General features: G+C 46.4%; 1 protein-coding gene across 1 annotated transcript in view; it reads right to left on the reverse strand.

Annotated features, from left to right (window-relative positions):
* Positions 1 to 13,168, reverse strand: part of kcnj5 (potassium inwardly rectifying channel subfamily J member 5) — a 15,335-nt gene extending 2,167 nt beyond the window's left edge. The window contains exons 1-3 of the mRNA XM_056611809.1: positions 12,842 to 13,168; positions 7,981 to 8,063; positions 4,344 to 5,217 (exon numbers count right to left, since the gene is read on the reverse strand). Of these exons, the coding sequence (XP_056467784.1) occupies positions 4,344 to 5,217; positions 7,981 to 8,043 (937 nt within the window). The 5' untranslated portion in view covers positions 8,044 to 8,063; positions 12,842 to 13,168. The remainder of the gene's footprint in view (positions 1 to 4,343; positions 5,218 to 7,980; positions 8,064 to 12,841) is intronic.
* Positions 13,169 to 16,789: the final 3,621 nt, after the last annotated feature.

Raw genomic sequence — 16,789 nt, forward strand, 5'->3', positions numbered from 1 at the left:
GCACCAATGTCTGTGTCTATACCAATGCCTGTGTGTTACACTGCTTGCCTGTGCGCTGTCGTACGTGAGTACGTGTGAATATGTGCGTGCTACACGTGTGAGTAAGTAGGTGCCGGACACATCAGGGCTCTGCGACGGGCCGCTGAGAGAAATCTGTCCCTGGAGGGTTGAAGCAGCAGCGCCCCATAAAGTTAAACCCTCAGAGAGGAGCCACACCACAGAACACAGGCAGGCAGTCGTGGAAATAAAACGCCGTTCAAATTGCAATATTGAAGACAGTTTAAATATTAAAACGCATGCATCCATATGACTTTCTCTGCCTTAAAACCCTTAAAAAACATCATTGCTCTTGTGTAGTTGTTTCAATGCGTTGCAAACTGATTCATCTCTATTGTACTTGTATGCTGGTCTATCTCTAGGGCCTGCCGGGTGACAAAAACAGGCCCATGGTATGCAACAACATGGCGCCTGGCCATGCACCACTTATGCAGTAGAATGACCTAGAAGAACATAATTAATTCATGTCCAATTATTACATCCCCCGGTATCCCTACTGGATAAAGTACAACTCACCGTAAGAATGATAAATCGTCAGAATGGATTCAATAATGTGTTTTTTAAGTAAAGGTTTTTTAATTTAAAGTATTTTGTTATTTATTTTTTAGGTTAGGTGCCCATCAGTGAAAGCAATCCCACAGCCGTTCTGCACACCCACACATCTGTGGCGCTCCAGAACACGATCATATACAGAGTCGTGGCTGCATATTAATTGGATAAAATACCACCCTGACCATCCAACCATGCAGCACCTTGTGGCTAGCGTTTCTGGGGGATCTCGGAGATAAGCTGATGCTAAAAAAGGTTTTGCTGCTGCATATAACGTGTCTCGGTTGGAGAAAACATTACAGGAGAACTGACTTGTTAGTTTGTTTCATTCCATTATTATTCCGGCCTATTTTTCGTATGCTACAAATAAAAATATAAACATTGATTTTGATACATAGAACATCAGATTTTGATACATTTGATACACTGAATGTTTTTGTATCAGACAACAGTCTTTCCAAACCTATAGTGCTGGAAGGTGCAGCTTTATAATAAAACATTTACATGTTCATATAAGACTCTCATCCATGCTGTATCTATCCATAAGGCAAGGATATGAAGGCTGCATTGAGCTAATGTGATGGCCCATCCAAACAAATCCTTAAGGGGGATAACAAAGTCCTACATCTTTGTAGGAATCATCTGTTTTACTTACCATATTGCATAAGTAGGTCTAATGTACACTGAATGTGATTTCTACTTACCTTCACTAAACACATAAAAACTAGAGATTACGAAGGCGTTAATGTGAGGATTAGTGTATTCCTTGTGCTGGATTGTGTTGCCTGCTTCTCATAAAAAATACATAAAATGAAAAAATATATTATTTTCAGCACTAAAAAAAATATTGTTGGTGTTCAAAATGTAGCTTTAGTTAAATTTCCCTGCATTAGGAATTGCTTATTGCTTATTTTAATACACTAACTATTGAAATTTTATTTCATTGGCTTTCATCATGAGTGTCCTGACAACGAGAGGGAAGACAGAATGTTCTTCAGCAGGTTAACTGTTCCTCCTGTTTGGTTAATTGCCACTGCTGGTCATTTTCAAGCATGACTTGCTGTTTCATGCTTGGAACAGCGTGGTGGTCGTCCGTGGAGGGAATAACTGATGGCAGATCATTAGTGTCTGTCAGTCCCTTAGACTCTGACAGGATCCTTCTTACGGCGCAGTTTTGTTCTTGTAGATTTCGTTTTTTAACTGCTGTAGAGGGGCTTCAGTACTTAGTATTCATTGATAATGACGGATTCCGATTTTCCTCATATGCGCTTTCCTGCTTATTTTTCATGCATGAGTGGCTTTCTTTTTCATGACAAAGATAAGTGCCAAGTTGGAAACTGGTTGTCTCTGTTTTTCTTTTTTACATCCCTTCTGCAGTGTCATAGCCGTCAAACCAGGGCTCTCTTATTTGGCAGCAAACACACAATCCTTGAGCATGTACCTTATTGACCTATTCACATGAACTGAAATCCTTCCAATGTTTTTAAACACCGTTCTGAGGTGAATAATTCTTAACATGTTTGAAAAATAAATATGATTAAAGTCGCAATGTGCAATATTTAAACAGTGTAGCTTAAAGTAACCTGGACAAGTCTTCAATGCTGATCAATAGTGATTCCTATATCGTTATCAATAATATCAAATACTGTAACCAATACATTAAAAAATAAAAAATGCTTGCCAGCCTCATGCTCTCTTTGTTAACAACAATCTTACTATCGATTATCCAAAAATCCTGCCACTCCTGCCACCCAGCCAGCCGAGCTATGCTGGTCTGCATCACACAGTTGCAGAGCCAGTTAAAGTGAAAACTGAGTAAAGTCAGGATTATTATTTTAATGTTGCCTGTAACCTAGAATATAATATTGACATCTCCGCAATGTACCAGCCACAATCTCTGTTCTTCAACTCGATCAGGTGGACTGTGGTCCTGCTTGTCAATGGGGAGTTGTGATTAAGTCCGCTGCGATGGGAAGTGATGTAGCACTTTGGCTTGTAATTTAAACAAAGTCCACAGGATCAACATCATTAGCCACAAGGAGAAGCCGTAGAGTTTCCCTCGTGCCTATTGATTTGCTTGTGTTTCAGATGAAAATCCTCCAGTGTGAATCAGTGCTGCATCAGGCTCCCAGAAAGCTCTCTGCTCACTTCCCCATGGGAGGAGGAGCAGGAGGAGGAGGAGGAGAGTGGCCCTGTTATTGGATCTATCGCTCTCTCTCTCTCTCTCTCTCTCTCTCTCTCTCTCTCTCTCTCTCTCTCTCTCTCTCTCTCTCTCTCTCTCTCTCTCTCTCTCTCTCTCTGTGACAGCGGGCCACAGTTGTTCACCGCAGCGGTTGGAGATTGTGACGCCTTAACCCACGCACGCTGGCGTTTCCTTTGGTCAAGCGGAAAGTGATTTAATTCCTCAGTCAAGAAGCATCCAACGGTGTGTGTGTGTGTGTGTGTGTGTGTGTGTGTGTGTGTGTGTGTGTCTGTGTTTCTGTGTTTGTGTGAGAGTGTGTGTTAGTGTACGTGTATGTACACACCCGGAGCGCAATGACTGCTGGTGCTGAGTAAAAGAAAAGTAGGGCTTGGATGAATGGAAAAACAAGGAGCTGAATCAATCGGATTAGCAGAGCAGAAATGCTCAGGTGTGTAGATAGCTAAGGGGTTAGGAAATAAATAAGAAATAAAATATATACTCTCTGGATTTGCGTACAAATGCGGTTAATGACGCAGCAAGGCTATTCGTATCCTTGAAAAAAGAAGAAGATGATCATGTGCTATAAAGCAGATATGTATAATGCATTGTATTTAAAATGAGCGCATGATAATCGGGCCTTGTACAAAAGCCAATAAACAATGACGCCTCTGCTCGTTCACCTGAGCAAGCTAATCCCCCACAGGAAATATATTACAACATCAAAATAGGCAATTAGTCACGGCGCATCCTACTGTAAACTAGTACCTATTCCCTAATTAACCGTGAAAAATAGGGAGTTCGATATTTCTAACATGCTCTCTAAAGGATAACACGACATAAGCCAGGGATCTTATGAATGAATTCCATTTGGAAAAATCCCTCGGAGACCTTTGATAATCGAGGACATCTTGTTCATTCTCGCTGCTGTTTATACATGGAAATGTTTCTTGGAACATTTGCAGAATCCTAGTACTTGACCATGTTTGTTTATCTCTACTTGACCTTTTTAAATCATCGACCAGTAGTGCGGGTATATACATCACTCATTTTGGAACAAACAACATCAAAGAGACATCGCTGATGTCCAAACAGAGTCATAACCAGGTGATGAAAGACGGAGACCTGCCACATGACACGCTACCTTCTGTATCGCCTCATCGTTGCTGTGATGTTGCTTTCATTCATCATCAGTGATTTGTTACTCATGTTTTAGCTCTTCTTAATACTCAATACTTAATACTAAAGTATTCTTTTCATTCTATCCATGTCCACAGCACTCTCACTTTTAGGGTGTCCTTTGTAACTCCCATCCATCCATCCGTCCATTCATCCATCCTTCCATCCATCCATCCACCCATCCACCCATCCATCCATCCACCCACCCATCCATCCATCCATCCATCCATCCATCCATCCATCCATCCATCCATCCATCCATCCATCCATCCATCCATCCATCCATCCATCCATCCATCCATCCATCCATCCATCCATCCATCCATCAATCTATCCATCTCTCCCCCCTCCTTCCCCCGTCCTCCGCCCCTTTACGTACCTGTGGCTTCCACCATGCCTTCCAGGATCACCACGATCTCAAACTCCTCCTTCTCGATCTGCGCCTGGGTCATCTCCCAGAAGGGGCTCTTCTCGTTGATCTCGTGGGAGATGATGAGCGGGGACACCAGGAACAGCCGGTCGTCGCCCGTGTCGAAGCCGATGTTGATGTCCGTCTGGTTGAGCGGGATGAACTCCCCTTCCTTGGTCTGCTGCGAGCGGATGAGCTTGGCGCGGATGGACGCCTCCACGATGTGAGAGTTCCTCAGGTCCCCCACGCGGAACATCAGGCACATCTTGTTGTCCCGCACCGAGATCACGGCCTTGTGCGAGAACATGAGCGTCTCGGCGCGGTTCTTGGGCTGGGAGATCTTGACGAACATGCAGCCCACCATCATGGCGTTGACGATGGAGCCCAGGATGGCCTGGATCAGCAGCAGAATGATGCCCTCGGGGCACTTCTCGGTGATGACGCGGTAGCCGTAGCCGATGGTGGTCTCGGTCTCGATGGAGAACAGGAAGGCCGAGACGAAGCTGTTGAGGTTCTCCACGCAGGGGGTCCAGCCCTCTTCGTCGGAGTGCCAAAGGTCGCCGCGGATGAGCGCGATCAGCCACCACAGCAGGCCGAAGAACAGCCAGTTGACCACGTACACCAGGGTGAAGATGAGCAGGCTGAAACGCCAGCGGAGGTCCACCAGCGTGGTGAACAGGTCGCTGAGGTAACGGTAGGTCTCTTGCACGTTGCCGTGGTGGACGTTGCACTTGCCGTCCTTCTGCACGTAGCGCTGGCGGGGCTTCTTGACGGGGTCTGAGATGAGGTGGGTGCGCTCGGTGGAGATCTGCGCCTCCCTAAGGTGCTTGGGGAGCTTCTTCACCTGAGGATGGGGAACGACCAACCACAGAAAAAAACACAGACATGGAGAGACAGAAAAGACATGAGGAGTGCTTGGCAAATCCTCCTTTGCTTCCGCTTCTTTGTTATATACAATGAATAATAATAATACAAAATTGAATTAATAAAGGGCATTTCAATCCTCCCAAGGGCACTCGGAACATGGCAGACACATCATGATTTAAATTGATTTGACCTTTTAGCTCTCCATGCACAGGGTGTTTGATTCCCTCATTTTAGTCCCATTGAGCCCTTTCTCTTTGATAATAAAAAATACCACTCTTAAACAGGCTACGTCCTTTCACAGAAAATATCACCCTACGGCACAGCCACTAATAAGGCGTGAGGGGCTTCAGATGTTTTTCGCTTCTTTTCTGCTCCGTCAGTCGGCAGGCGGAGGAGATCATGCGGCTGAGAATCAAATCAAGACGGCGATAGAATCTCCCACCGTACGGGGCCCAGAATGTTCCTGCACGCGTGTGGGTGTGTGTCTGCCAGTGTGAGTCTGCCAGTGTGCGTCTGCCAGTGTGAGTCTGCCAGTGTGCGTCTGCCAGTGTGTGTCCGTGCACGCCTTCGACGACGGGAGAGAACGAGCGAGATAGAGAGAGTGAGAGGGACGGATAGCTAAATCGAGAGGGGCCGTGCCAGATAGGGCAAGGGCAGAACAAGAACATAAGGACACCCAGGTCCTTGTGTTGGTGTTGGCCTCGCTCCAGCCCGGCGATCTGGCTCCACAGCTGTGCCTCGCCTTCCTCCCGTTGCCCACCGTTCCCCTGCCTGTGTCCCCTATGGAACGTTGGCAGGCCTGGATAGGAAGAGGAACAGGAACAGACCCCTTTGTAGCCTTCCTCTCCCGCACTGTCCCCCCTCTCAAGCAGGCCCCGAGAGAAGACTGACGTAGGCCCCAGACACACCAAGTGGGAGTAAACGGCATGCACACACGCACACACACACACATAAACACACACATACACTTACACACACACACACACACACACACACTCACCTCAACACCCCTCCTCCATATTCACACATTTTGAACGATTGCAGGGCTGGCATACGCAGATTGTCTTTGATCGATTGGAAAAATACTGAAATACACATGCATATTTGCATGCATGCAGACATGAACAGAGGCAGACAGAGGACACAATGCAGGATAAACACACACACACACACACACACACACACACACACACACACACACACACACACACACACACACACACACACACGCACACACACACGCACACACACACACATTTTGAGGGCCATTTTTTTCAAAGAGACCAAGGACATGCTGGCACCACATGTCTGAGTCCTGAGTTGTTAATTGGAAAGCAGGCTTGTGTTGAAGCAGGAGAGAAAAGCCTTTTGAGCCTTCTGAATCTCAAGGTGCTAATCGGACACCTGCGGTTCTGCGGCGTCTCCAGAGAAACGAGTATGTACGCGTTCCCGATTAACGTGCAAACACTCACTGTGCCCTGTCAGCGTCCGACAACGTTTTCCCTCCTCTGCTTAAAGAAGTTGTCCAGGGGTTAGGCGGCTTCAGGTTACCTCTACCACACGCATCTCTTTGTTCAGGAGGAAACGTGATCCTACGATACCAAGCATTGATCTTGAAGATGGTTTTCCATTGGTCCATTAGCGGCACTGGATGCGTTTATGGTGGTCCTGTCTCTTAAGCCAAAACCATATCAAATATACACTATTATTCTCTGTAGATGATCTCATAGAGAGAACCCGGCCACAGTAAGAGTGCATTGACCAGTGTAGTAATTGGCTACCTGGTGACAGGGCGTCGGCACCAGGTCAATAGCCCCTGCCCAGCTGAGGGACATCACATTAAACCAGACCCCAAAACCCTCATTCTGCAGTGGCCAATAAATCCATCCACTTTCATATGAAAAAGATTCTTGAACAGATTAATGTTAACCGTTACTCTGTGCTCTATTAATCAAGAATATAAAAAACTGCCAAAAAAACGGCATTCTTTTTTTTCTATTTCCCACGTGGAGTTGTTAAAGAAGTGGCTATTGGTGTGATAGATGAAGCTGTCATCTACAGTGCAAGCCAATCACTGACCCCCCCCCCCCCCCCCTTGCAGTCAATACACTCCCTGGGGGGTGATGCTCAATAAACTCATTCATTAGCACTTCCTGTGGGGCAGCAGAGTTTTTTTTTCACTTTCTACTATTCAGCTTTCTTGACCACTCTAAGAACCTAATCAAGTCAGGGAACCGGGACAAATAACCATTGCAATTCCACCATCCATTACTGGAAGTTGTAAAGATAAGCATCTTCACAAATGCCCCCTCCCGGCCCGGGCCCAATTCCCTTCTCTTACAGCTCACTCCAGCGTCTCCCAGAGTGAGTGTGGCCAGGCATCCATTTATCTACTTGGGGTTGGTCTGATGAATACCTACCAGGGAGGGAAAGAAGGATCTATTGGCCATCTTCCACGATCTTTCCCCATCCTAAGTATATTTGTCTACTAACTAATCCACCGAGTTGCTCCGCTGACATTCATTTTTCTTGACCTCACCGCCTCTCTTTCCGATCGCACCGTAACATAGGCACACACACTTTCGTCACTCAGGAATGCTCACTTTACTGTTACACCCCCCCCCCCCCCCTTGGTTCTCTCGATCTCTCTCTCATTCTCACCATAATTTATACTAATGCACTGCTTAAGTGCATCACCTGCCTATGAAAATGATGATGTGATTATGCGGAGGGGGTTTACCTGTCCCGGTGTTACTCCAATCTCCATATCGCGGTCCATAAGGACTCGGGAGTCTCCTGCCATCCTCAGCTGCAGCTCAACACCTGTTTGGGGAAGAAATATGAATAAACCACACCTTAATGTCCAAAGATCACCTTTATCTCCGTTGTTATGTATCCAATATTCTGTTCACATCGAACAAAAACTACGATCATCAACCAGCAATCAACATATTTATCAACAACTCGTTTTTTATGCTGCAGGTAAAGACTTCATTGAACATTCGATTTGTTTTCCCAGGGTTACAATGACTGAGTCCAGGCGCTTAATTTCCAAGCCTTTTATCACTAGTCCTTTTAGCCATCGACCCTGTTAACCCCTGACCGTCTTAGACTGCATGTCCTGTTTACACGTTGCTGAGAACTGCAGAGAATACGATATATCTCGTGGGCCGATGCTGCAACCAAGCGGGATCATTATTTTCGAAAGGCTAGGTGGACTGCCTTAAGTCGGTCAATAAATCAATACGCCTATATTCAGCCATCTGCTCTAAATGCTACACCACAGAAAATAACAAGGGGGGGAGGGTTAACGAGAGCATTTAGATGGAAACATCCCCAAAATTTTTAACCAAAAGCGTCCATTGTGTCGTGCATATTTGTTTTCATCTTAACAACAAACCAAAGTATGTACAATACAAACCAGAAGGAAAGAAAATCTCACAGAACTATTTTCTTCAGGTCTAATTATTCACAATTTCAACACAACTGTTATAGTCCCGTCTGTGCTTCAGTGATGTAAGCGATCGGTGCGCCAGCCTCACGTGGGATGACCTGACGGTGCCGTGTGCTCTAATGCATCTGTGGAACCAAGCTGTCTCAGCTGCGCCCCCTCTGACTCTGTCATATTCCCAGAGGAGGAGGCCCATGTTAAGTCAGGGCCATGCACGGGTGTGTGGGTTGAACCCAGACACACGCACACGCATACACACACGCACGCACACAAGCACGCCCATGCACAAAACACACACACACACACAAACATTCAGAGACTATCTGTTCACACACACACACACACACACGCACGCACGCACGCACGCACGCACGCACGCACGCACGCACGCACGCACGCACGCACGCACGCACAACACAGCACGCACACACACACACACACACACACACACACACACACACACACACACACACACACACACACCGGACACACACACACACACACACAAAGACATTCAAAGACTATCTGTTAAAGTACAACTTTGGATTCGTGAACATTTTCTCCACATTGGATGGTTGTGTTCAGTAGTCAACCTTACATGTCTGCCTCTCCTTTGTTTAGGAAAGTGTAGTAATTACATGTTAAAGAAGACAGGTTGAAACATTCTTCTCTGGTGTTATTCATAGCTGTGCTGAAACGTCTGTTTGGCGTGCCGGGTGTCTTCCGTACTCGCGTTCAAAGGTACATCAAGAGTCTCTCTCTCTCTCTCTCTCTCTCTCTCTCTCTCTCTCTCTCTCTCTCTCTCTCTCTCTCTCTCGCTGTGTGCTTCCACATGAATGCATCGAAAGTTGCATTTTATAACATAAATTATGCCCAAGCCCAATTTGAAGGCAAGTGGAGGAACGTTGAGAGTAAGAACATTCTCCATGGCCGACATCGTGGGATTTAATCACAGCCTCCCATGTGTTTCTCGGCGGGGGCGTGATGGGGCTGATAAGCCCTAATATTAGCAGCGATCCAGCACCACTAAATACCCGACGAGTTTCAAAAGTTCTGGAATAAACTTACAATGGCCCCCACCACCATGATGTTCGGGATATGTACTTTCAACACGGGGGGGGGGGGGAAAGGAAAAGAACACGGACACACAGGAGAGAGAGAGAGAACATCATGGTAACCTTCAACAGAGACACCAGCAGATCACTTGTCTGTCATGTCGATGTCCTTTCTCTCTCTCTCTCTCTTTGTCTCTCTCTCTCTTTGTCTCTCTCTCTCTCTCTCTCTCTCTCTTTGTCTCTCTCTCTCTCTCTCTCTCTCTCTCTCTCTCTCTCTCTCTCTCTCTCTCTCCCTCTCTCTCTCTCTCTCTCTCTCTCTCTCTCTCTCTCTCTCTCTCTCTCCCTTTCTCCCTGTGTCAACCCTCTTGAAACATTACTCTATTTGATCGTGGACAAGCTGGGGGAGGAATGGAGGGGGGGGGGGGGAGATAGAAATATGCAAACGCGGGGCTCAGATCAGTGGCGGGGCCGCGTCAGAGGGGCAGGAGCCGCTCAGGACCACCGGGTTGTTGACACGGACGCGCGAAAGCAAAGGGCAGCGCGACGTGACCGGCATCCCAGACAAGGAACGGCCCGCAGACAGGCGGGCGCTCTGGCAGGCGGACAGACAGACAGACAGACAGACTGGCAGAAGCACACAGAGAGACAGCATGGGCGCAATCCAAGCTGTTCCAGAGACACACAGAAAAAGCAGAGAGCAGAGAAACATCCATGAATACATTAAGGATGCTGCCAGGTTGCTCTAGGAGTGGTTTGAGGAGCTTGGTGCATTGAGCAACGCCACCCGAAGGGCAGTCTATGTTGGAATCGGGTGGGCCCTATTTCAAGCAAGGTGTCTGATTGCAGCAGCTCTTCAGCTGTGGCCGGCCCGAACGCAAGGTGTCTGAGCACAAATGCCGGCTGCAGTGTTTTATCTTGACACTTTAAGAGTGCAACAAGTGATTATCTTGTAACCGAGGCGAGTGACAGAATGCTCAGCTTGCTTAGGGTGTGCTTGTAAGCCCCTGTCCCCCTTTACCCCCCGTCCTCCCCCGATCACACCAACACTCGCCTGTTGCCCTTAAAGAGAACAAAACAAGACAAAAAAATACAAAATGATCCTGGAGACAGACTACAGATTAAAAGAAGCATTTTTAAATCGCTGCAGACCACATATATAATGATGCAGAGCCAAATCCTAACAAGTGGGTCCCCGTTGTGTTTGGAGTGCAATGATGAGGAGCTCTGCACCAAACGGCATCCACCAGCAGCCCTGATCGCTCACTCTCAAAACGGAGACTCTCTCCTAACAATCAAACGTGACGTGTGCGTAAACCGTGGATGTTAAATAACATTAAGGAACCTCATTGCTAATTATAATCAATAAATCCAGGTTCATGGTCTGATCTTATATAGAGAGTCGGAAGTGAGTGATCTCAGGGAACCGTCTGAGCTCATACTTGAGTGCTTTTAATTACTGTAGAGCAAATTGTTTTCACTTGTACTCTTGTCAGAAACTCTCCAAAAACAGGACTTACAGCAAGACACCTAACTAATTTAATTAAAAAAACATGGCACGTAGGGCTACCACCGAGAACAGATAAACATATTTCAGGACATTTTATTATTATTTGGCCATTTCAGGGACATTGGGTATATCGATTTTATGGTTTGACATTTAGATTATTATGTGTCGCTTTTACAGATTATTTTTTCAAAGGCCATTTGTGCTCAGCCTACTTATAGGCTATAACAATATCGCTGAGCGCCTCACACTACAGGATTTGATCGGGGCCGATTTGAAGTCGTAAGTACGAAACATGTTTGATACTATCGTCGCTGCCCCGGCCGGCTTTCCAGTAGATCAGGATGCATGAGATTGGTTCTGTAGACAGTGCACCACACTAGCCCCCGATCAAGTCTTTCTCCCTCGATCGTCAGATAATAACAGTCATCCTGTTTACTGATGCAACGTGTCATAAGACTCATAACTGCACACAGTCCATATGGAGCTTACGTTTGAAAAAAAAAAAAACTACCCATAAATAAAGGCTGTTATCTATTTCAACAGCAATGGCAGTTTCGGGGACAAAATGTTCTCCCACTGCAGCCTCAGAAGACAGGTGAGGCCGCAGTCCTTCTCTGTTGCTACATCCTTTTTTCTTTATTTGTCAATTTCCCAAAAAACTAAAGTATGTTGGCCGCAGGAGCTCAGATTTTGAAAGGTGTGTCGACTGGGAGCCAGGCCAAGAAGTGTTGTATCAATACTAATTACAGCTCCAATGCCATGGCCGGCGCCGTGGAAAAAAGCCCGGAGAATCCAACCAATATGACCAGCTATCACACGTAACCTTCCTTAAAGGGGAACCAGCAGGCTTGCCGTTTTCTAATAGAACGCGAGCACTGCCTCATGTGCGTGTGAAATAATAAAATATGCAACAATATCGATTGCATAAACAATACCAATATCAGCTCAGTTCCTGTACAGAAATCACAGAAAAGTTGGACCATTGACATAATTGTTCTGGTATTTATGTCGGATTTAGAAGTTGATGTTGATTTTTTTACAGTACGAATATGAAGTATTAATGTTCGACATAACAAAATAGCTGAGCAAGACATTAAGCTATACTTCCTTTGTTCCGGAAAATGTCAAATAAACAGTCAGATAATACGTATTATTCCTTCTTCGGATCGTCGGATTGACACTGTTACGTAACTCATACTCATTCCCCCTCTTTAAACTCTCTGTAACCTGGGGTGAAAAGTAATTCCTTCAGGAAAAATGTTTACAAGAGTACAAAACAAGCATCCTATCTTTCCACCATACTTTATCTAACTGCTGCCAGATATATAGATTTCAGATAAGAAATAACTCTTGGGGCTGCAAACACCTTATCTTTGATAATGAATTATGCAAATAACAGAGTCATGCTTCAACAATAATATCAAGACAAATCACGTTCACGCTGAATTAGCCTTGGCGCTTAATTTGTCTGCTTCTTATGGTTTGCTGTGACTGTGAAACATTATGGATCACATCTGTGAGTCATACAAAACATAGAAATAGCTAAAAAAATCTCTGCACCAGCCCCTGGTTTACAACACAACCTCACCAATTAGCAGTCACTCATCCATGGACTCTGAAGGTTGTGTATGGCTTCCATTTTGTTTTTCATTTTCTCTTGAACATTGTGTTTCTGTGGTGTCATCAAAACTGCCGGGACAGGGTGGAAGCAGCAATAATATCCCAGATGTCCAAGTGAAGTAAAGAAGTCGTAAAGAGTGAACGATTCCTCTCTAGCATTCATCCTCTCGCACTGAGGATCAGGCTTGTATCACGATGCTTGTGTGGGACGTTCTCTGTTGTGGAACGTTCTTTCTCCGTGTCACCATTGTGTCCCAACGCCAGGCCGAGATTGTGCACCGAATAACATGGAGGCCTCGTCCCTATCGCTGCCTATGACACTCTGAGGTCGGTCGGGGCAAATGGCTAAAGATGTATCCAGCCGGTTTGGCTCCAGGCCCTCAAATACACACACACACACACACACACACACACACACACACACACACACACACACACACACACACACACACACACACACACACACACACACACACACACACAAACACACAGACATACACGCACACACACGCACGCACCCACCCAGTCACGCATGCACGCACACACAAACAAACACACACACACACACATGCAAACGCACACACACACGCACACAGACACACACAGACACACACACCAAACCCAAACACTCTACTATCTCCCTCCGACACGACTGTATCCGATGGGTAGCTGTTCGTGTATCCCATTGTCTCTTTCCGCACATGGATTACCTTCCCTCTGGAGTGACATTGCTTCCCAAAGAGGCTCAGACTCACGTTTGAGTTGCTATTTTTGTAATGGCTCGACCTTCATCTCTCTCTCTCTCTCTCTCTCTCTCTCTCTCTCTCTCTCTCTCTCTCTCTCTCTCTCTCTCTCTCTCTCTCTCTCTCTCTCTCTCTCTCTCTCTCTCTCTCTCTCTCTCTCTCTCTGTTTCTCTCTCTCTCTCTCTCTCTCTATTTCTCCTTCTCTCTCTTAATCTCTCGCTCCCCCTTCTCCCTCTCACATATGCATCTCACTGATCTCACTTTCTTAACAGCCAAGTTGCTCGAGCTATATAGCCAAGGAAAACAGTTTCACACACACACACACACACACACACACACACACACACACACACACACACACACACACACACACACACACACACACACACACACACACACACACACACACACACACACACACACACACACAGACACAGACCACTACACTAAGTAGAGGCTTGTTGTAGAGCGACCAAAACAGAATAATTCATAATTCATAGTCAACACTCCATGGACATAGATCACATTAGTTCCTTCTCCATGTGGAAGCCAAACGGCCAAACTTCCTCCTAATCAGCGGGTCCGGGGGGTCATATTAAAGATGGAAAGAGGGAGAGAGATGCATCGGAAAACAATTTACAGCCAAGAGACAGAGAGACAAGAGCGCAGTGGAGTGGAGTGCTGGCAGACTCTAGTTGGTAAGTAAGTGTTGAGGCTGGGTAGCGGAGCCGGAGCGGAGAGAGCAGACTCCTCAACGCAGCGCTTTTTTGTTCATTCCCAGCATGTCTCCGTCAGCCACTCCGCCGTGATTTACGACTCTCCGGCCAGAAACTCCGCCGTCGCTGATTGTCCTCCGCCGGCTCACTCGCGGCGAGCGTCTTTGAGAAGGGGAAGATGGACGGCTCGTGAGGAGGTCTGGAGTGGCGGAGACGAGGCTGAGTGGAGGCTCGAGGAAACGAGCAGCCCTGACCTCGAGTGGCGTTTTCATAGATTACCATTCTAATTCCCCGCCACTTGCCGCCTCCGGCACCGGCACCCGCACACACCCTGGCCTCGGCTCGGACAGACTATTTACTGGATAACACCCGGCGCCTCCGCCATAAACACGAGTGTCTGACCAAGGGAATAATGAGACATGATTGCACTTTAAGAGCGCTTACATAGGACTTTAACTTTGTGACAACATCTCAGAAGATGGTTGTAATCATCGGGATCCTTTTCGCTATCCTACGTAGGTTTGGCAGTTTTTTATTTTGTACTGTGCAGAAACACGGTATATGTATCAAGGTACAAGTATTAACATAATTGCACTGCTTACCTTTTAACCGTTTTGTTTTTATCATCAAAGGGAAATCCCATAGGGTGTTTGGTTGTGTGTATGTGTGTGTGTGTGTGTGTGTGTGTGTGTATGTGTGTGTGTGTGTGTGTGTGTGTGTGTGTGTTTATGTGTGTGTGTGTGTGTGTGTGTGCGTGTGTGTGTGTGTGTAATTGGATGAGTGCGCACAATAATATAAAGGAATAATGAGAGATAGTCACGTACATATTGAGAGAGAAACAAAATTAATCGACTTTCTAACGCAACAAAGCAATATACCTTCCTTATCCATTAGGTGTGCTAAAACCATGAAGTGCCCAATTCAATGGAGAGGTTCTTGTGTCGTTGGATGTGGTCCAACAACACAAGGACCCAAGATGAGCATCCGACGTGAATCCCCCTGCCATGTGGGCCGGAACGGGGAAAGGAAAGCATCACAGTGTGGAGTTGGACCGAGAGGAAAGGCAAGGTGAGCAGACTGCAGGGCTGGGCTTCAGATGGGGGAGAAGAGGCAGTGGTCCTGAGGCGAGAGAGAGAGAGAGAGAGAGAGAGAGAGAGAGAGAGAGAGAGAGAGAGAGAGAGAGAGAGAGAGAGAGAGAGAGAGAGAGAGAGAGAGAGAGAGAGAGAGAGAGAGAGAGAGAGAGAGAGGAGAGAGAGAGAGAGAGAGAGAGAGAGAGAGAGCAGGCAGGAGCCCAAGATGAAAGTGGCCCCATTAAGGTGCCGGACCTGCGGCCGTGTTCCTCTGGCTGTACCTTACGAGCAATTCCTCTTTCCTGTTATCAGCACCAGCACCCGACCTCATTCAAGGTTCCTGCGACCTAGGAAATAAAACGACCCCCTCATAAATGAGGTTGTTGGTTTGAAACCCAGAGGAGTGATTGAAAACAATGAGGTTTTTCTACCCTGCTCTGTTCTCCGAGCCGGTGAAACCACAGTTAACTCACAAACATACCGTTCTATATTCATATCCACTCCGGATACATGTGCGAGGACGGCATCGGGGCTTGTGATGTGGCACAATAACATGGCAGTAAAAACTAATTTGAGTGAATAATGTCAACAGGGAAAATAATCCACATATGCTTGCTTTCTAGGCTCAACACACCTGCGGGCCATTTACACATATGTCCATACACATAACCATATGAATCGCTGTCTCTGCTGTTACATCAGCATAACAATTGCAGGAGGAGGTGTGTGTGGGTGTGTGTGTGTGCGTGTGTGTGCATGTGTGTGTGTGTGTCTGTGTGTGCTTCCCTGAGGTGTTCTGGGAATCACATGCTTCACGGATGCAGCAGAAATCCCGTGTCGGTGGCCGTGTCCTAACGCTGCTGTAGTACTGATTAACGGCACTCTCTGGCAAGGCTTGCACCGCTAGCTTTGCTTTATATGCGTGTCGCGTTTCCACCAGCGCGTCTCCGCTGTTCTCTGCAGGAGAGCTTCTGCGCCGTCCCTGTGTATACATCATATGTCAGTGTGTGCAGTTTATTCCCTACACAATTTCACACGTCTTGCAACGCTTGCAGTTTATTTTTTATGGTTGAGCCATCAGGGTTGAGCCGCAAGAAATCCTATTTCAAATCCACATGAAATTGTACATCAATTGAAAATGCTTAGCGACGTGATGATTATTATTGATGTTATATGTGTTTTGTAGATGTTGCATTGACTCGCCAGTGCATCTGCAACAGAATGGGATATATCCACAGGCCACAATCTCTCTCAGACTACCATGACATGAATGCTTATCAGTCAGGACAGCACTACTACACACATCAATGCGTCTGACTACTACCTAATAACCTGTGCAAGGACTACACCCCGTCGGCATATTCACATATTCAAATTAATTCATGAG

This window comes from Gadus chalcogrammus, chromosome 16, assembly GCF_026213295.1.
Source record: "Gadus chalcogrammus isolate NIFS_2021 chromosome 16, NIFS_Gcha_1.0, whole genome shotgun sequence".
NCBI classification, from domain to species: domain Eukaryota; kingdom Metazoa; phylum Chordata; class Actinopteri; order Gadiformes; family Gadidae; genus Gadus; species Gadus chalcogrammus.